This window comes from Apteryx rowi, unplaced genomic scaffold (assembly GCF_003343035.1).
Source record: "Apteryx rowi isolate R43461 unplaced genomic scaffold, aptRow1 scaffold_10, whole genome shotgun sequence".
Classification (NCBI taxonomy): domain Eukaryota; kingdom Metazoa; phylum Chordata; class Aves; order Apterygiformes; family Apterygidae; genus Apteryx; species Apteryx rowi.
This window is the reverse complement of record NW_020447197.1, coordinates 5,098,458-5,114,410: the sequence shown is the minus strand read 5'-3', so window position 1 is coordinate 5,114,410 and position 15,953 is coordinate 5,098,458. Positions and strand designations below refer to the sequence as shown.

The 15,953-nt window shown below is 40.1% G+C and overlaps 1 protein-coding gene across 1 annotated transcript in view; it reads left to right on the top strand.

The window, feature by feature from the left end:
• Positions 1–14,766, top strand: part of LOC112964208 (multiple epidermal growth factor-like domains protein 6) — a 140,034-nt gene extending 125,268 nt beyond the window's left edge. The window contains exons 27-34 of the mRNA XM_026061982.1: positions 607–735; positions 1,714–1,839; positions 2,568–2,696; positions 4,954–5,082; positions 5,419–5,547; positions 6,185–6,310; positions 9,012–9,140; positions 9,855–14,766. Of these exons, the coding sequence (XP_025917767.1) occupies positions 607–735; positions 1,714–1,839; positions 2,568–2,696; positions 4,954–5,082; positions 5,419–5,547; positions 6,185–6,310; positions 9,012–9,140; positions 9,855–9,934 (977 nt within the window). The 3' untranslated portion in view covers positions 9,935–14,766. The remainder of the gene's footprint in view (positions 1–606; positions 736–1,713; positions 1,840–2,567; positions 2,697–4,953; positions 5,083–5,418; positions 5,548–6,184; positions 6,311–9,011; positions 9,141–9,854) is intronic.
• Positions 14,767–15,953: the final 1,187 nt, after the last annotated feature.

Genomic DNA, 15,953 nt, shown 5'->3' with positions numbered 1-15,953 from the left:
TCGGCAGCTCAGCCAAGGCTAATGTTCATTTGGGTTATTACAAAATGCAGCTTGTCTTTTCTCAGAGAATTTTCTGGCTTTGCATGTGAAGTGTATCTGCCCTGTATCTGTCTTCTGTAAAAGGTGTCTCTTGAAATCTCTTATGTTATTGTCACATACGCATTGTCATAGTCTTCCAGCCACAGCCCACTAGATTGGACAGAGCAATGCAAATCCCGGTTTGGAGAGGAAGAGTGGATTAGAGAGGAAACAAACTTTGTGCTACGTAAACTTTTTTGAAAAAACAAGATCTGACCCACTAACTAGAACTGGTACTTCAGAACGATACCTAAAAGAGGCAGAGATGGCTCATGTCTTCTCACCGTTACAGGCAAAAGAGACAGTTGTTGCCCAAAGGAAGAGGGACCAAGGCTTCATCTCTCCATCTCTGCCTTGGAAGGAGAAGGGGAAACAGGTTGATTTGGAATAGAAATCCAGGAAGAAAAATCTCTGGAGGACTGGGCTTGCTTTTCTTGCTACCTCCAAAACAAAGCACTTATGACAGGAAATGCAATGGTCCCACTAGCAGCATAGCCTGATTGCTGTTTTGTTTTGTTTTTTGAACAGGGTGTCCAAAAGGTACTTATGGTTCATACTGCCAAAAATCCTGTAAATGCATGAATGGAGGCCACTGCGACCCCGTGACGGGAACTTGTGATTGCACGCCTGGTTTCATTGGAGCTGACTGTAGTAAAAGTAAGCCAACGTTCATGTTCTGCTTCTTTTAAAAAGCAGCACTGAGAATAATTCAGATAATGGTTTGTTGGTATAAAAGTAGACAGATCCCAGCTAACACTTGCTTGAATTGTAAATCAGGCTTCCAGCTTTGTAAAAACTCTCTTGCAAAATATTTTCCCTCTCTTTTGTATGTGCGGAAGCAAGGATACTCATCCCAGGATTACAGCCTGCTTGCCTAAATTGATTTCTAGAAACAGCTCAGTGTGAATTGCTCAAGTTCCTTCTTCCTGTCCAAAATTTCTAGGTTGAGAAATTATCTCAATATTTTGCTTCACGCTATGGTGACATTATTTTCAATAAATGGGAAAAAGTTCAAGTTTTGTCATGGCAAGGCTGGTAGGATTCCATGGCAACCCTGCTCTTCCTTCTTTACTTTGGGGCTGGGTTGTGTGGCTGAATTTCTGTGGTATTTCCAAAGCTGTGATCTCCTAATATGGCTAAATGCTGGGCCTTTGGTATTTCCACATGCTGTACCTGTACAGACTGTACAGGTTTTAGCACTAATCAGAACTTAACTAATATTTTAGCATTTTCAATCACTTTCTGAAGTTCTCTTCAGCTTATCACAGAAAGGCAATGCTTTAATACATTCAGTAGTCTAAAACTTTGCTGTTCAATACAGGACAGCATCAATATTAAGGAAAGAAAGAATCCTTTGGTTGGAAGCATAGCTAGCTGATATTCCAGTTGTACAGTCACCTTTGTGGTGGAAAAGCTACCAAATGTTCCATGTGAAAGCATGGAGGACATTTATAAAAAAGTTTCAGAGGAAAAAGCTGTCATATCTTTGGATGGGTTTTGTTTTCATAGTTGTTGTTTTGAAGCACGTTAACTGGAATAAAAATGAAGCTGGCTCTGCAGAGCGCTGCCTCTGTTAAAAATGAAAACTGGCACTGGACACCCGGGATGTTTAATAAAAGACYGTGTTTCCTTCAGCTTGCCCTGAAAATCGATACGGGAAGGACTGTACCCTGTTCTGTTCATGTGGTAGAGGTCAGTGTGACCCACGGACTGGCAAGTGCACATGTCCTCCTGGCCAAATGGGAGCTGGCTGTCAGCAAGGTAACAAAGCGGGACCTGCGGTCGTCCTGTCAGCTGGGCCCGTCCTTGGGACAACCAGCAAATAAAACTCAGTGCCAAGCATTGTTTATGGCTGTGTTTCTCAACATTTTTGAAGCCAAGGTTTATTAGAGAATGTTGCCGTTTGCTGTACCTCACAGGATTTTGACCTATGTCCCTCTCTGCTCCCTCAGTCCCCCTTTATCCTACCCCCATCTCCTGCCCAGACCTCGCCACTTTGCCCCACCACCACTGGTACCGTTACACTAGTTTCTCTGCAAAGCCGAAGAAGTCACGGCTCTCAGAGACTGTGGTCTAAACATACTGTGTGAACCTGGGACAGGGGAAAAGGGTAGCTTGTACCACAGAAGGTGAGCAGTGTGAGGCCGCTGTGGATGGCTGGGACTAAATTTAGAAGCAAACTGCTYGAACTGAAAAAGTGAAGGGAGAGGATSTACTGAAGAGAAGGCTTGAGAGAGATGGGACAAGGGGAAGAAAGCAAGTGGAGCAAATGGGGCATGAAGCTAGGTGGATATGAGGTGAGATAGGGAGTGCTTGGATTAAACTAGCAATAAACGTGCAGTGAAGAACTGCGTGTGTCCCACAGCCTTGTTGCATCAGGTACTTGTGATACTACACAGGGAGCATGCRTCTGTATTTATTCCCTGTCGCTCTCATCTTTCTTTGTGATGCTAATATCTTTTTTTTCAAACTTTGTTAATTCTCTSTAGTGTGTCCCCAGGGACAATATGGCCCCAACTGCCAGCTGACATGCACCTGTCAGAACGGTGGTATCTGTGACCAAGTGGATGGGAGCTGTACTTGTGGCCTTGGCTGGACTGGAAGCTCTTGTGAGAAAGGTAATTTTCTGCTTTGATGATAGTGAACCTGTAGATTCAAGCAGGGGTTTTCAGTGCCTACACACCCTCCAAATGAGGCAGGTTTTGCTCAAGTAGATGCCCTCCCAGCTGTATTCATCTCTCTAGTTTTCTCTCAAGCAGAATAGCCCCAAGTTAGAGCTTTAGTTCTTTTCTTGGAGACGCTTTCCTCATGAATCCTGCTCTGGAATTCTCCTAACTTACCTCACATGACGTCKTATATCTCCTCCTGTCCATCTTTTGTGTTCTTTTATTTGTGGGAACCTTGTTTTGCACCTTCTTTTGCAAACATCTGAGGTCAGCAGAAGCCAGTGTCTCCCTTATTTTTTATGTTTTTTTCTCTTCTTGGTCTTTTCCCTTTGACRTTGGACAGAAGTTAAACTTCCCATGTATTGACTTCCCTATTAGTACAGTCCTGGCAACATCTGTCCAAAACAATTGCGATTGCCTTGCTRTCTCTTCTCTGTGACAGCCTTTAGACAATGCAAAACAGGCTTCGACAGAACAAGCTCAGTTTTCACTCCAGGAACACTTTTGCCAGCCCACAATAGATTCTTTTCATGTGTYCTTCCTTTCTTCCTATCTCCCAAAAGTCATTCTGCATTTCTGTGTTCCCATTTCTCTCTCCAGATCAAGAGATACCTGTGTAGTTACGGACTTAAATGTGCAGGAAATCATGAATTTTCTGATATGATGTCAAATGAATAGTTAGTTCACATTAAAGATGATGTCATCACCACATCGTAACTGCCGTGGTGCAATTCCCCGAAGATGCTCCAGGACCTTCATTTACAGTGTTTCTTTCCCTGATATCTGTAAAACATCCACCTCAAGCTCCCTCCTTAGCTTTACCAAGAATCGGTCATTATAGAGACATCTAAAAATGACAATGTTTTTAACAGAATTATTCTRTGGAATTTTTTCACTTTGCACCTGAAAAGACTCAGAGACCCTCTTACATGCATGTGTGTGTGTAGGGGAGGAGCAGGGAGAAGGGAAAAGATGCTACCTACATGGAGTCACTCACAGTGTGAATACTGCTATGGACAGTCACTCAAAGAAGCCCCCAGAAAAATTTGGTTTACCAATAACTGACTGACAGGTTGTGTAGGCTATGGGTGTTCACCTTTATGTGTCTGTTCCTCGAAATCTCTATAACCACTCATAGGCCGCGTGTGGGTAGCAAAGCCTTTACGGGGCCAGGCAGGTGTCCTAGAGTAGCGTGGATCATGTGTTTATCTTACAGATGTGCTTAGGTAAAAAGTCTCTGGTTTCAAGGGCCAGGGGCACACATAACATAAAGAACTGTGTTGTATCACTAGAAAGATCTTCACTGTTTATCTGTTGGCATAGATAGGCAAGCTGTTGGAAAACTGAATCTGGATTTCCACATCAGTGTGGTTCTCGGTGTGTTTTGCCTGAAAGGCATCTTGCAGTCATGCATCTTTTTTTTCTACTGATTAGATATGATGTTCTTGAAAGATACAGAAAAAGGCTTGTCTGGCATTTGCAGACTTATGAATCTGATTATTTGGATGATCACACTCATTTAAGTCAGTCTGCACCAGATTCAAATTACCACAGCAATGATGAAGTTAACTTCTGCAGAAATGATGCATAGGTTAATTATATTGACACAGTCATTTTTGCATGACTTGGCTTTCAGTAATTTGAGGCATGTTTAGTTCTGTAAAAGTAGATATCTAATTATACATGGAATGTCTGTCACTATGTGTGAAACAGAGGTCCTTCCATTTTTATTAGAAATTGGAATAGTGTGAACTCTAATAACACAGACCAGGAAAAGCTACATTTTTGTAATGTAGCTTTTATAAGTCTCTGTAAGAAAATATTGCTGTAGATATACAAATAGTGGAGAAGATACCATTTACTATGTGACCTTACAACACAGAGTTAATTTTTTCCAATGATAACTATATGAAGAGACAAATTAAAAAAGATTGACTATTAAAAACATGAGGAAATTGAGAGCTGTACAACTATCTATATAATATAAAATATTTCTCACGGAAGTAAGCAAATACATCATAATTGTGCAGAAATGTTGTGCCTTCAATGTGCAGAAGGGAGTGGGAGTGAGAAATTCATAACAAGTGTTCATCTCAGCACTACAAGCTATTATATGGCCATTAGACTTCAGCTATAAAGGCGGTTATGCAAGTGTTCTTCCATGTGAGGTCAGCAAAAAGATTTTCTGTTGTTCTTATTCTGTCAGCAGAATGTCTCCCGGGTAAATACGGACCTGACTGCGGCTTGGCCTGCCCATGTCGGAACAACGGCACTTGCGACAGGTTCACGGGCTGCTGCCAGTGTCCCGAAGGTTATTATGGCCACTCTTGCGAGCACGGTAAGTGGACAACCCCTGCAACAGCCCGAGTAGTCTGCTTTCCAACACTAAGACTATGTGGGATCTCCATAGTCATATAAACACCTCTGTGGGTCAGTAAAAAAAAATTTTGGGGTGTCCCAGCTCACCAGGCTGCTTCAGGATCTGAATAATTTACGTATCTCTTTGGCATTGGGGGTGTTAGTGGTGAATTTAAAAACACACGGGATTATTAGAGGTTATAGCATATAGCAATTTTGTTGGCTCCCAGGGAACATAGCAGAGAATACCCAGGACTGTAAAGGGGGGTGTGTTTTTCTTCATGAACTTTCCTCATTTGACACTTTCATTTCTCAGGGTGCCCCCTTGGATTTTATGGGCTAAGCTGTCTTCATGCATGTGCCTGTAAAAATGGAGCTAGCTGCAATGCAGTGACAGGACAGTGTATTTGTCCTTTAGGTTATCAAGGTGTCTACTGTGAAAAAGGTACTTATACACATCAAATTTTTAAAAAATCATATCGTTACCCAAATACTTCACTTTGTTGAGAGCAACTTTGTCCAAACTTTTAGCTTTACAAATACCCTGAACAGTGAATTTGGGATTGTTTACCTGCTCTGTAGCTGGATGTTCTCATTCCCTTATAAATAAACTAACCTGGTTCTGATTAATACAGTTAAAGTCCTCGTCTCCATGATGTCTTGCAGCAATGAGTTCCACATGTTGATTATTAAAAATGAGTTCCTTTTACTGATTTTAAATTTGCTTCTAAAATTTCAAATAAGATTATTAAATTGGCGTATGTTAAACTGGTTGAGTGTTACGGAATAGTCTTCCAAAGACTTCTAATTAAAAATGAAAATAAGTGCCASTTACATTTCTGGGACAGATTTACAGATACCTTTGATAGGTTGGATTAGACTGAACCAACATAAAGAGAGATCATATAAATATTATRCCTATTCCGCGATATTCCATTCTTCATTAAATTTGGCATTTATACTAGGTTCAGTTCAGAGTTTATGAGCTGTCCTGTGAGACATCCTTGAAAAACTCCTCTGAACTAATGTATTTCTTGCAATTCAAATATGCAGTGCATCTGAAAAAGTGCTCTTTATGTTAGGCTGTGATGCTGGGTGGTTTGGCGAGAGGTGTCAGCTTCAGTGTGACTGCGGAGAAGTTCCCTGTGATCCAGTAACTGGAAAGTGCCTTTGCCCGCCTGGGAAGACTGGAGACAAATGCGACACTGGTAAGACCCATGGTATTTTCTAAGGGCTGGACTATGCATAATTAAACCTGTATGACCTGCTGGCCTAAGCATAACTATGAAAGGACRTTTGCTGGTACAGCGTATTCATGAACGCTTGTAGCTAAGTACTCTCTTACAGGTTAAACAGCTCTATCAACAGGGTGCACCTCTTGTTTCAATCAATATCTGAATCGACACACTGTGTGTAGGTCAGCTGTGAAATTGTTGGCACTGAGTTTCACGGAGCATGCATTATTGAAGAATATACCGAGAAAGTAGCACAAGTTGCAGTTTTACAGACTTGGTGGAAAGATGCTTGACAGGGGTGCAAGCGGGCGTGCAGGGATCCGGTTGCACGTGTGGGTGGGGGGTAGGGGACCTGCAGCAGCTATTTCTGGCTCTAGGATTCAGTAGTAGTCCGAGAACATTTGATCCGAATAAAATTCCCTCATTTGCGGCACAGGCATTTGGGCTGCGTGTTTGGTAATGAGCTGGCCCACAAAGGCAGAATTATTCCATAACAAGGGTATAAAAATAGGTGAGAAAATTCTACTGTAAAGAAAACAAACCAAAATGCTGTATCCTGATGAAATCATGGCAGAGTTGAGAGGCACTAATGATAGTTGAAGTTCCTGAGCCAGGTTCTGGTCTCAGTAATGCTTGTGTGAATTTATGGCAATCGCTGAATTAAAAAAAAATCCTCATGTCATAGCAAACATGCTAAAAGGAATGAATGTCCGTGTGCTAATTTTGGMGGGTCACACAGGGTACTGTAATACCCCTGAGCTCCAGAATCACATTTGGGGAATACTGGTTCTCCTTTTGTTCTAGGATAGGGCAGGAAACAGTTTTAAACATTGTGCTATTAATGGAAGGGAGAGTTAAGTAATTGCTGGGAGCTTAAGTGCAACCCAAAAACTAAAAAASAAAATGATATGCCTCCCTCCCTGCACTGTCCTGTGGTCAGAAATCAAAATAACTCAGTGTCCAGGCCCTGGGCTGACTGGAGACTCCAACCACACCATGCAGTGAGTAAGGCTCTGTGAATCCACAGTCTTTTCCAGTGAAATTTTAGGCAGAAATAAAACGCAAGGGGGAAGCTCAGCACCAAAAATGTGAAACAAGTTCTTGCCTCTTGCAAACTATAGGAGTCATTTTTATTTTTCTTAAATCAGCTAGGGTAGCCCCCACCCATGAAAAGCTGTTATGGGGTAGGTTTTATTTGCATTTTTATTTTCAATTAGGCTCAGTTCATCTGTGATATAACTGTGAGCAGCTGTGACTGTGCAGCAGCCATAAAGATAAAAGGCCTGATTTTAATTTGAACTCTGGTAAAGCACCCATTAAACAGGCAAAATGTTAATTAAAAAAAAGAGAGAATATAACAGACTTTTATGGGCTCTCTTTTTCTGTAGTAAATTAACATTGCAGACTTCCAAACAGATGTCTTAAATACACATTGTTATTAACATGAAAATGTGGTATTACATAAATTAAAGTCAGGTCCAGAGGTGTTCGAGGAGACCTTTTCTCATAACATTTCCTAATTGAAAAGGCCAAGCTTCGGAGCGCAGGGGAGGAATTCTCCCACGTGCTGGGCTGCAGCTGATGCCGCCCTCAGCRGCGCTTTCATTTGCCCAGTGGTGGCTGTGTGAGAAAGCAAGCGCCTCGCTGATTYACTGTGGTTTTGAGCGAGGTGAGGGAAAGGCGGCTATTGCTTACGGTGTATTTAGCACCCTGCCTTGCGACCTGCTGCTAACTTTGCCTTCGTGCCTCTACTCTGAATGCATAAACGGCTTGGAAAAATTGCCACGAGAATTTATCAGCCTGGGCACGAAATGTGTTTGTTCATCCTTTGCAGTGAAGGTAGAGGGGAGTGTGAGGTTTTGTGTGTTTGATTTGTCAGCAGAATTGTGTGTGATTGGTAAAAGACGTATGAGTATATATGAAATGGATATACGAAAGAGAGAGTGTGGATCCAGTATTTTGACAGTAACTTTCCTGAGCAAATCCCGAGATCCCTTTTGCTGCTTGGCATCCTGTGGTTTTACACTGCTAATGGTTCCCATTCTGGGAGCTTCGTTAAGAAAGCTGGGTTATAGTTTATTTGGGAGCATGTAGTAGATGAAACATGAAGCCTGCAAGGCTTTCTGAAACCTGGTGTTCTGATGTTAGCAGACTGAGGTGTCTAAGCAGCTTCCTGATCCCAGATCTCTTATCTCCTGATAGAGACGTGGCAAAAGCATGCTTGTACAATGTAATAATAATTGATTGGTCTTTGTTTTATAAAGGTAGGTATATCACCTTAGGCRAAACAAAGCTAAGTCTCTAAACCCAGACTCTTATGCCGGATGCTTAGTAGAGATTAAAAAAAARAAAAAAAGGTTTTCAGTTCAGCAGTTGATCCCAGCAAAGCTTCTCCTAGTTTGCAGATCCTGATGGAGGTTTGCATTCTCGGCAGCGCCAATGTGAGGTTTGCATTTCTCCCCAGTGAAAAGCCAGGGACTTTTATGAATTTTTTGAAATAAATATCCCTTATTTTTCCTACTGTGTGCATTTTGCCCTGAATGCTGACATTGGTCTCAATTCCTTCCTTTTCTATCTGTACGCTTTCAAGGGAGCTCTCGGTGTAGGGCAGCCATCACGCAGGGACACTGTTAGGGGAGCGTACCCCTCTTCGTAAACACTTTTGTCCTTCCAGAATGCAGGTGGGACCGGTACGGCCCTGACTGCTCTCTGCGATGCCAGTGYGCCAACAAATCCCAGTGCAATCCTTACAATGGGAACTGCGTATGTCCAGCCACGTGGATGGGRCCAACCTGCAAAGAAGGTAACACAAGCTGGAGATGTGTGGGCTTTCTTAGTAGAAGATTCATGCGTTGACCRTGGTGATTTAGACAGGAATATCACCCCAGCACAGCAAACGGTGCTCAGCAGCAGACACCACAGCYGCTGTGCAAGGCTGTGTGAGGCAGTAGAAAGATCAGCTGCTCTGCATTTCCATCTCTGGTGGAAAAACCCAGAGCCCTTGGTAGCAGCAGCATTGCTTGGAAGCGTTGTATCTGTGTGTGCTGCCCTCCTAAGAGGCCAGGAGTTAATAAATGTGGTAAGTGGCCAGATAAGTAGATAACACATTGGCARATAGATTCCGATTACACTGTGAAGATGCTGAAGAACTCATCATAGTATCACAAATGATTTTTTTTTTAATTTGGAAAATTTCCCTTCTTAATGATGTGTAGTACTGTGCAAAAGTTTCCTCCCACTTGTGATCTGATCATGGCTGGCTTGTTTAGCAATACCATACATTTTAGAATGAATTTAATTTAGGAAACACTTTGTGAACTTTCCATTTGAGAGATGCTTTTAYTGCTGTTGTACCTGTTCTGTCTATCTCTGTGAGGAAGTCAGTGTAGCTCAGTCCTCTACTTTCTTTTGAAGGGTATAGTATATTAAATTATTTGAGTATAAATTGTATAATCTATATAGTATTTCAGAATTATATTATATAGACCTACAACTGTGTTTCTACTTAATTCTCTAGGTGGCCCTCCAAAGCTTCCTTTTTATGAAGAGCAAACCCAAGAAAGAGAGAATATTTTTCCAAGAGCTCTGCAACAGTAACATTTGGATTAATAAATGAACTGTTTTATATGCACAGACGGTATTTGAATTTGGATATGAAAATGGCTATTCAATTCAGCTTGAATTGTACTGAAGTATTCACACTTCTTATGGAAGACTACAGAGGCCATTTAGTAGCTGGATCCTTTTAAAAAGTCGAATCTGTTTTATGTATTTATTCCTAGCCTCTTACCCCTCAATTAATCTGAACTGGACATTCTTTCTGATTTATAATACAATTCATTGTTTGAAAGCTTGGATACATTTTTAGTAAAACCAGCTCCAGAGTATCAGGATAAGCAGTATGGAACRTATCAACTTACAGTGAGCCACACCAAGTTTAAGTGACTTTCTAAACCCACTTGACAACCAGAGTGAAGTTAAATGAGTTTTTCATAGATCATGAAGCTGATATGGATCCACTGCAAAATCACATTGTGCAGAAACCCTCAGAATTCCCTGAATTAATTCCTCTTTGAATAGCATCATATGTTATAGAAAAATGTCCAGTCTAATTTTAAAATTGCCATTGATGACAAATTCTTCACARTCCTCGTTCAGTTGTTAACTAATCTAAGAATATGTACCACATTTCTCGCATGAATTTCACAGACAGGAAGGTCTCCATTTATATCTCGTTTACATGAGAGTCAGTCTACCAAAAAGTAGGATGCCATCTATCAGGCTTGTCTGGGTTTCTGCATTCTCCTGTCTTGTCACTTGACTTTCTCAGTGGTTTGTCMAGTCACACTATGCAGCAGTTCTCATAAAACAGTACCTTCTAACACAGAAAATAGCTTTATCTTGAATGGAGAAAGGAGATAGCAAGCAAGGATAGATGATTTTCAGGTAGTTTAAAGATTCTTGKGTATTCTTTATGTAATGGAATGTAATGTGATTTTACTACACAATAATTTCATTAAGACAGCTTTAAAAAGTCCTGATGCCATTCAACATCTGCTGTTGGTCACTTAYAGAACAAAGATATTTTGGTGCTATTTTGTCTGTTTTTACAGGTTGTTCTTTAATATAGGACAAAGTCATAAAGAAATAATGCTCTCTATTTTAATATTTTGATTCCATAGTACCACTTTATACCTCTCTTTAGGTCTATTAGAAGTTACAAAACCTATGCAGTAACCTCTTCAGTCCGACTAGATAAAAAGTGCACTTAACTAAAAGACATCAGGATCATGGGCTCTTTAGACACTCGAGTACRGGCAGTTGCAGGTCTTGTATTCAATCTACCATTAACATACCACAATAAATTACCCCTCTGCAAGAAAAAATTTTCCTCTTAGAAGAGACAAAGTTGCAATAATTGATTCTAACTTGTGAATTTCAAAAAATGTTTGTTGTTATTGCAGTTGAATAATGAGTAGGTGAAATAAGAATTACCCCGAGGTTCAGCTCAGGTCTTAAACAAATCTGCAGTCATTAAGTGTTCAGTAAGAAATAAGTGACTTTTGCTCAGCTGGGACTTTAATTCAAACTGTGATCTTTTGGAAGCAATACAAATTTGTTAGGTATTTTTCAAGCTTAATGGAAGGCTTATTGTTGTTATTCATCACTTYATGGGTATTGAAAGTCATTCTCAACACAGTAAAGATATTCGTGCCTGTGACCATATTAATTAACCAGCTGTGCTTTCAGCCAGAAAATCACAGATACTGATTCTGATCCCTTGTCATTTCTTCTTCGTAGCTCTATGAATGTTARTAGAAAATTTACTTGATGTAAATGTGTCAAAATTGTCATTTTCCCCCAACTAGTCAGAAGCATGTGGTTCTCAATAGGCCTGTTCTGTCAGCTGTGACATTTTAAATGTTCCTTTGGAGATGTACTGGCCTGAGTCTGAGCTCACAACTGTGTAAATCAGGAGTCATTTCACTCAAGTGAATTGGATCTAATAAGGTAAATCTTGTACGAGAGGACAATTAGATATCATGCTATTAACTGCTGGAGAAAAAGCATCCGAGTCAAGTAACTGACTTCTTTTGATCTCACCAGTGTATTTACCACTCACTTGCCAAAGAGCCAAACTACAATGGTAATGCRAGCATTGCGTTATATTCAACGTTTTTCATAGAATAATTTAGGTTGGAAGAAATCTCTGGAGATCACCCAGTCCAGGCTCCTGCTCAAAGCACGGTCAACCTCAAAGCAAAATGGGGTCGCTCAGAGACTCGTCCAGTTGAGTTTCARATATCTCCAGAGATGGAGATTCCACAACCTCTTTGGGYCCTCCCCCCAGTCTTGACCACCTTCGTGAAAATTTTTTTCTTACTGTCRAACCAGAATTTTCCATGTTGCAACTTCTGTCTGCTGCCTCTYATCCTKTCAGTGTGYACCTCTGAGAAGAGTTCATYGCTCTTCATCTCATTCACCTCGTGACCTCCGAGAAGAGGGCTTCATCTTGTCTTCAGTCTCCACGGAGTAGTTGAAGACAGCAACAATACCTCTCCTTAGCCTTGTCTTCTTCAGACTGAGCCAACCCTGCTCTCTCAGCCCCTCCTGAATGACGTGTCCTCCAGCCCCTAATAGTCTCGGTGATCCTCCACTGGACTCATTCCAGCATGTCCGAAATTTTAGTTTAGGGGACGATGCCTGATGTCAGTGGGCCCAATGTCTGGTATGTTTACACAGCCGCTAATGCGTAAAGAGCAAGAACATTTTGCTGTTTGACAGCAGTATACAAAATAGCCTGTTTTTCTTATCTATGTATACCGAAATGGGATTAGAGCAGCTGATCGAAAGAGAAACYTTTCTGAAGCCATATTCTTTATACCTGTGTATACTTGTTTACATTTTCCGCAGTACCTTAATATTAGAATTGTAAATATGTACTATAAAGKAAATAACATATTTTGTATTAAGTATTTTTAAAGAATTTCTCAATTCTAGATACACRATGAAACATGTATTTTAAGTGACTGATATTGAGTCTGTGCCAATGAGTTAGAGGCCCAAGTCAATCTTGCCTGGGAAATATTTCAGCAAACTTTTTTTTTAAATTAGAAAATGCCAATTCTTACAAAACTATTTACATGCAATAGTCTTTTTTATTAATTTCTCCTTCAAAATACTTCTTAGCTTCTTATGTTATTGCCTTGGGAAAAAARGTTCACTTCACTGCTGTTAAACAGATCATTCTGATTTGGGGCTTGGTATGACTTTCTGTTCCAAAACATAGAATAAAGTACAATCATAAAAAGGTAAAAATCAAAACTAAATATTTAAAAACATTAAAAGACGACTTTTGAACATCTTTTTTTGGATCTGTAGATCTGCAGATTTTCATTTTTTCATAACTGAAGGCATGGAAAGTGGTCACATGATGTCATTTTCTAGATGAAGAGCCAAATTTTACATMATTATCTATTAATAAAGAAAGTTTACTTGCTTGTAGTATCATTAATATCTTCTGATGCTGCTTCTTACTGCAGATTAATAAATTTACCTGATTGTGTTCCTACAAAATGTCCTTTATTAGACTGCATGGAGTTTTCCTTAGACTCATTTTGTGACAAGTGAGTTTTATTACTACTAAGATAATGTCACTCTGTTTATYTGGTTCATCAGCTCCTAGTGAAACAGTGTCAGGATCATATATAGCACTGAAGCTTGTTGAAAATGAAAGTGAAAACTTCAGTGAAAGTTATATTTAAATTTATGTGCATCTTCCACTTGGTGAATGCCTTTCTTGGCTATCTGTTTCCCAGAAGACCAAAATTAATTAAGCTTTCTTGAAAAGAGYGCTTTGTGTATTCCAGTGTAACACACTTGCACACACAGAGAGCTTCTTTCAGAAGGATGTTTAAATTATTTAGAATATGCAATCTGTGCCAAATTCCACTGTCTTACCTTGCTGTATATTCCAGATAAGTTCAGTTTAAGAAGAATGGAAATGAGTGTAACTCAGTGGATCCAGCAGAAKTTTATTCAATGTGAATTCATGAAACCAGAACAACATGTTTTAAGTTAGACTTCAGTATTTATAATGCTATCCTCATAGGAAAACAATCAGAATTTTAAAAATTCCCCGCTTCTGCTGCCAAAAATTATTATTCTACTTTTATCCTTTTTATGTTGAAGAACCATTGCTATTAAAGTTTGCCCAGATTTCTTGCCAACCATATTATTTTGATTGGCTGCAGCTTTCTGTTTGTGTAAGTAATAACCATCGCAGTATCAGAAGTTGCCAAGGGGACAAACATGGAAATTATACCTTTGTATCCTTTCCAGAGGAGCCAGAGACACATTTTGGAGCCACGGTGGCTTCGTGCTGTTGATCTAATGATGACAAATAACAGCGTTGCTGTTAGAGCTTAGTGTTTTTATCAGAGCAGGGAAAAGCTCGGGAAGAGTTCTGGAGGGAATTGGTGCACCGGGAAGCCTCGGTCCTCCCACCCCCGTGTAAATTTTTTTTTACAACTCGGCCGGAAACCCTTTCGGAGCCCAGACCGTGGAAGAGGTTTCATGCACGGACGGTGACCCACGGCTGACTGCAGCAGCTCCCCGCGCGAGCGACGCTTGTGGCCGGTCATTCTTTCGCAGGGTCAAAGCTTTAAATTCTAGCACAGTAAAGCAATTTCCAGGGGTGAACAAAGCATTTCAGACTGGTAGCACATAAATTGTTTATTCTGTGTTTTTTTTTATCGTTTTTAATAAGCACTTGCATAGCAATAGCATGTCTTAGTGAATTTATAACCCCTGTTCAAAGGATATGGGGAGGGGTGTATCTCAAAGCTGTACTGTACTTTCTGTTGTACACGTGTAATAGTGAAAGGATGCTAGTTTTTTATAAATGTGTCATTAAAACTTGTTCTTGTTTTCTCCTTATTGATAATCTTAACACAATAGGCTTATGTTATGGATCAAATTTTACTCTGTTAAACTAATTTATATTCAGAGCAAACACACTGAAATCACACCTGCTTTTAGTAGTTTATATATAATAAATAATAGCAATATGGCCTGTACATAAATGGGTATATATAAAGATCCCTGACCAGCGCAACTTCTCCAGTGACCAAGCCTGATAAATAGAGGTTTCTGGCACTCAGGCTCCAGAGTATTAGAAGTATTCAAAACACAGCATAAATCTTGTTGGAAGAGGATGGTTATGAAGTGTAACATTTCTGGAAGACGTGGGCATTAGGCACTTTGAAGGCATTTGAAACCGCACACCTGCAGGCTTCCATCAGACTTCTTGGACACTTCCCAGAGCCTAATACTCGCCGTACAAATAGTCTTGTTCACCTTGAGGGTATTGTCTTCTGGCCCTGGCAGGAACTGAAGGAACACATGTGCCTCTTTAATGCCAAGTAATGCAATAAGTGCGTGGTGTTTAATTGGAAGTAGCATGCTAAATTGAATTGAAAATGTGCAACAAAGAGGGGACAGTATATCAAGCTGTCAGATTAAAAAAAAAAATGTAGACATATATGGTTAACTAGATTCTGGGAGAACAGCTCTACAGCCTTGGATTTGTTTTTAAATTTCGGAGCAAACAGGTCTTTATTTTAGCTCTGTAGTAGCACAGGATTTAGTCCTATGTGGTTTACTTCGTTTTTCAYATTTTTAGACAAAGAAAAGCGTTGTTAAGTTCATTTGGTTTGTCCTCTTCTTAACATACGTTATATAGATAGTCGTATAATTMTTGCAATTTGCCCAACAGTTTTGTTATTAGAAGCAGTATTTAAACCATCTAAAGGAATAGTTTAAGTTATCGCACTAACCTTCCAGTTCCAAACATTGCAGTTAAGAGCCAATCAAAAGGTAGATGCAATGGATTAATATTCTCAGTCTGTGTAGGGTTAACATTGGCCCATGTCTTAATCCTTTAAAAAAACATCAGTTTGCAGCATTTGAAATGTTTGTGTCTGCCTTTAGTAGATACTAGCACTGGAATAAGAGTGGTCTTGTTGCTGTGTTCATAAAACACTGCTCTAAGGTACGGTCTCGTCGGCATCTTGAGACAGTGTTAAACCGATTTGTAGTCAGTACTGGTAGATCT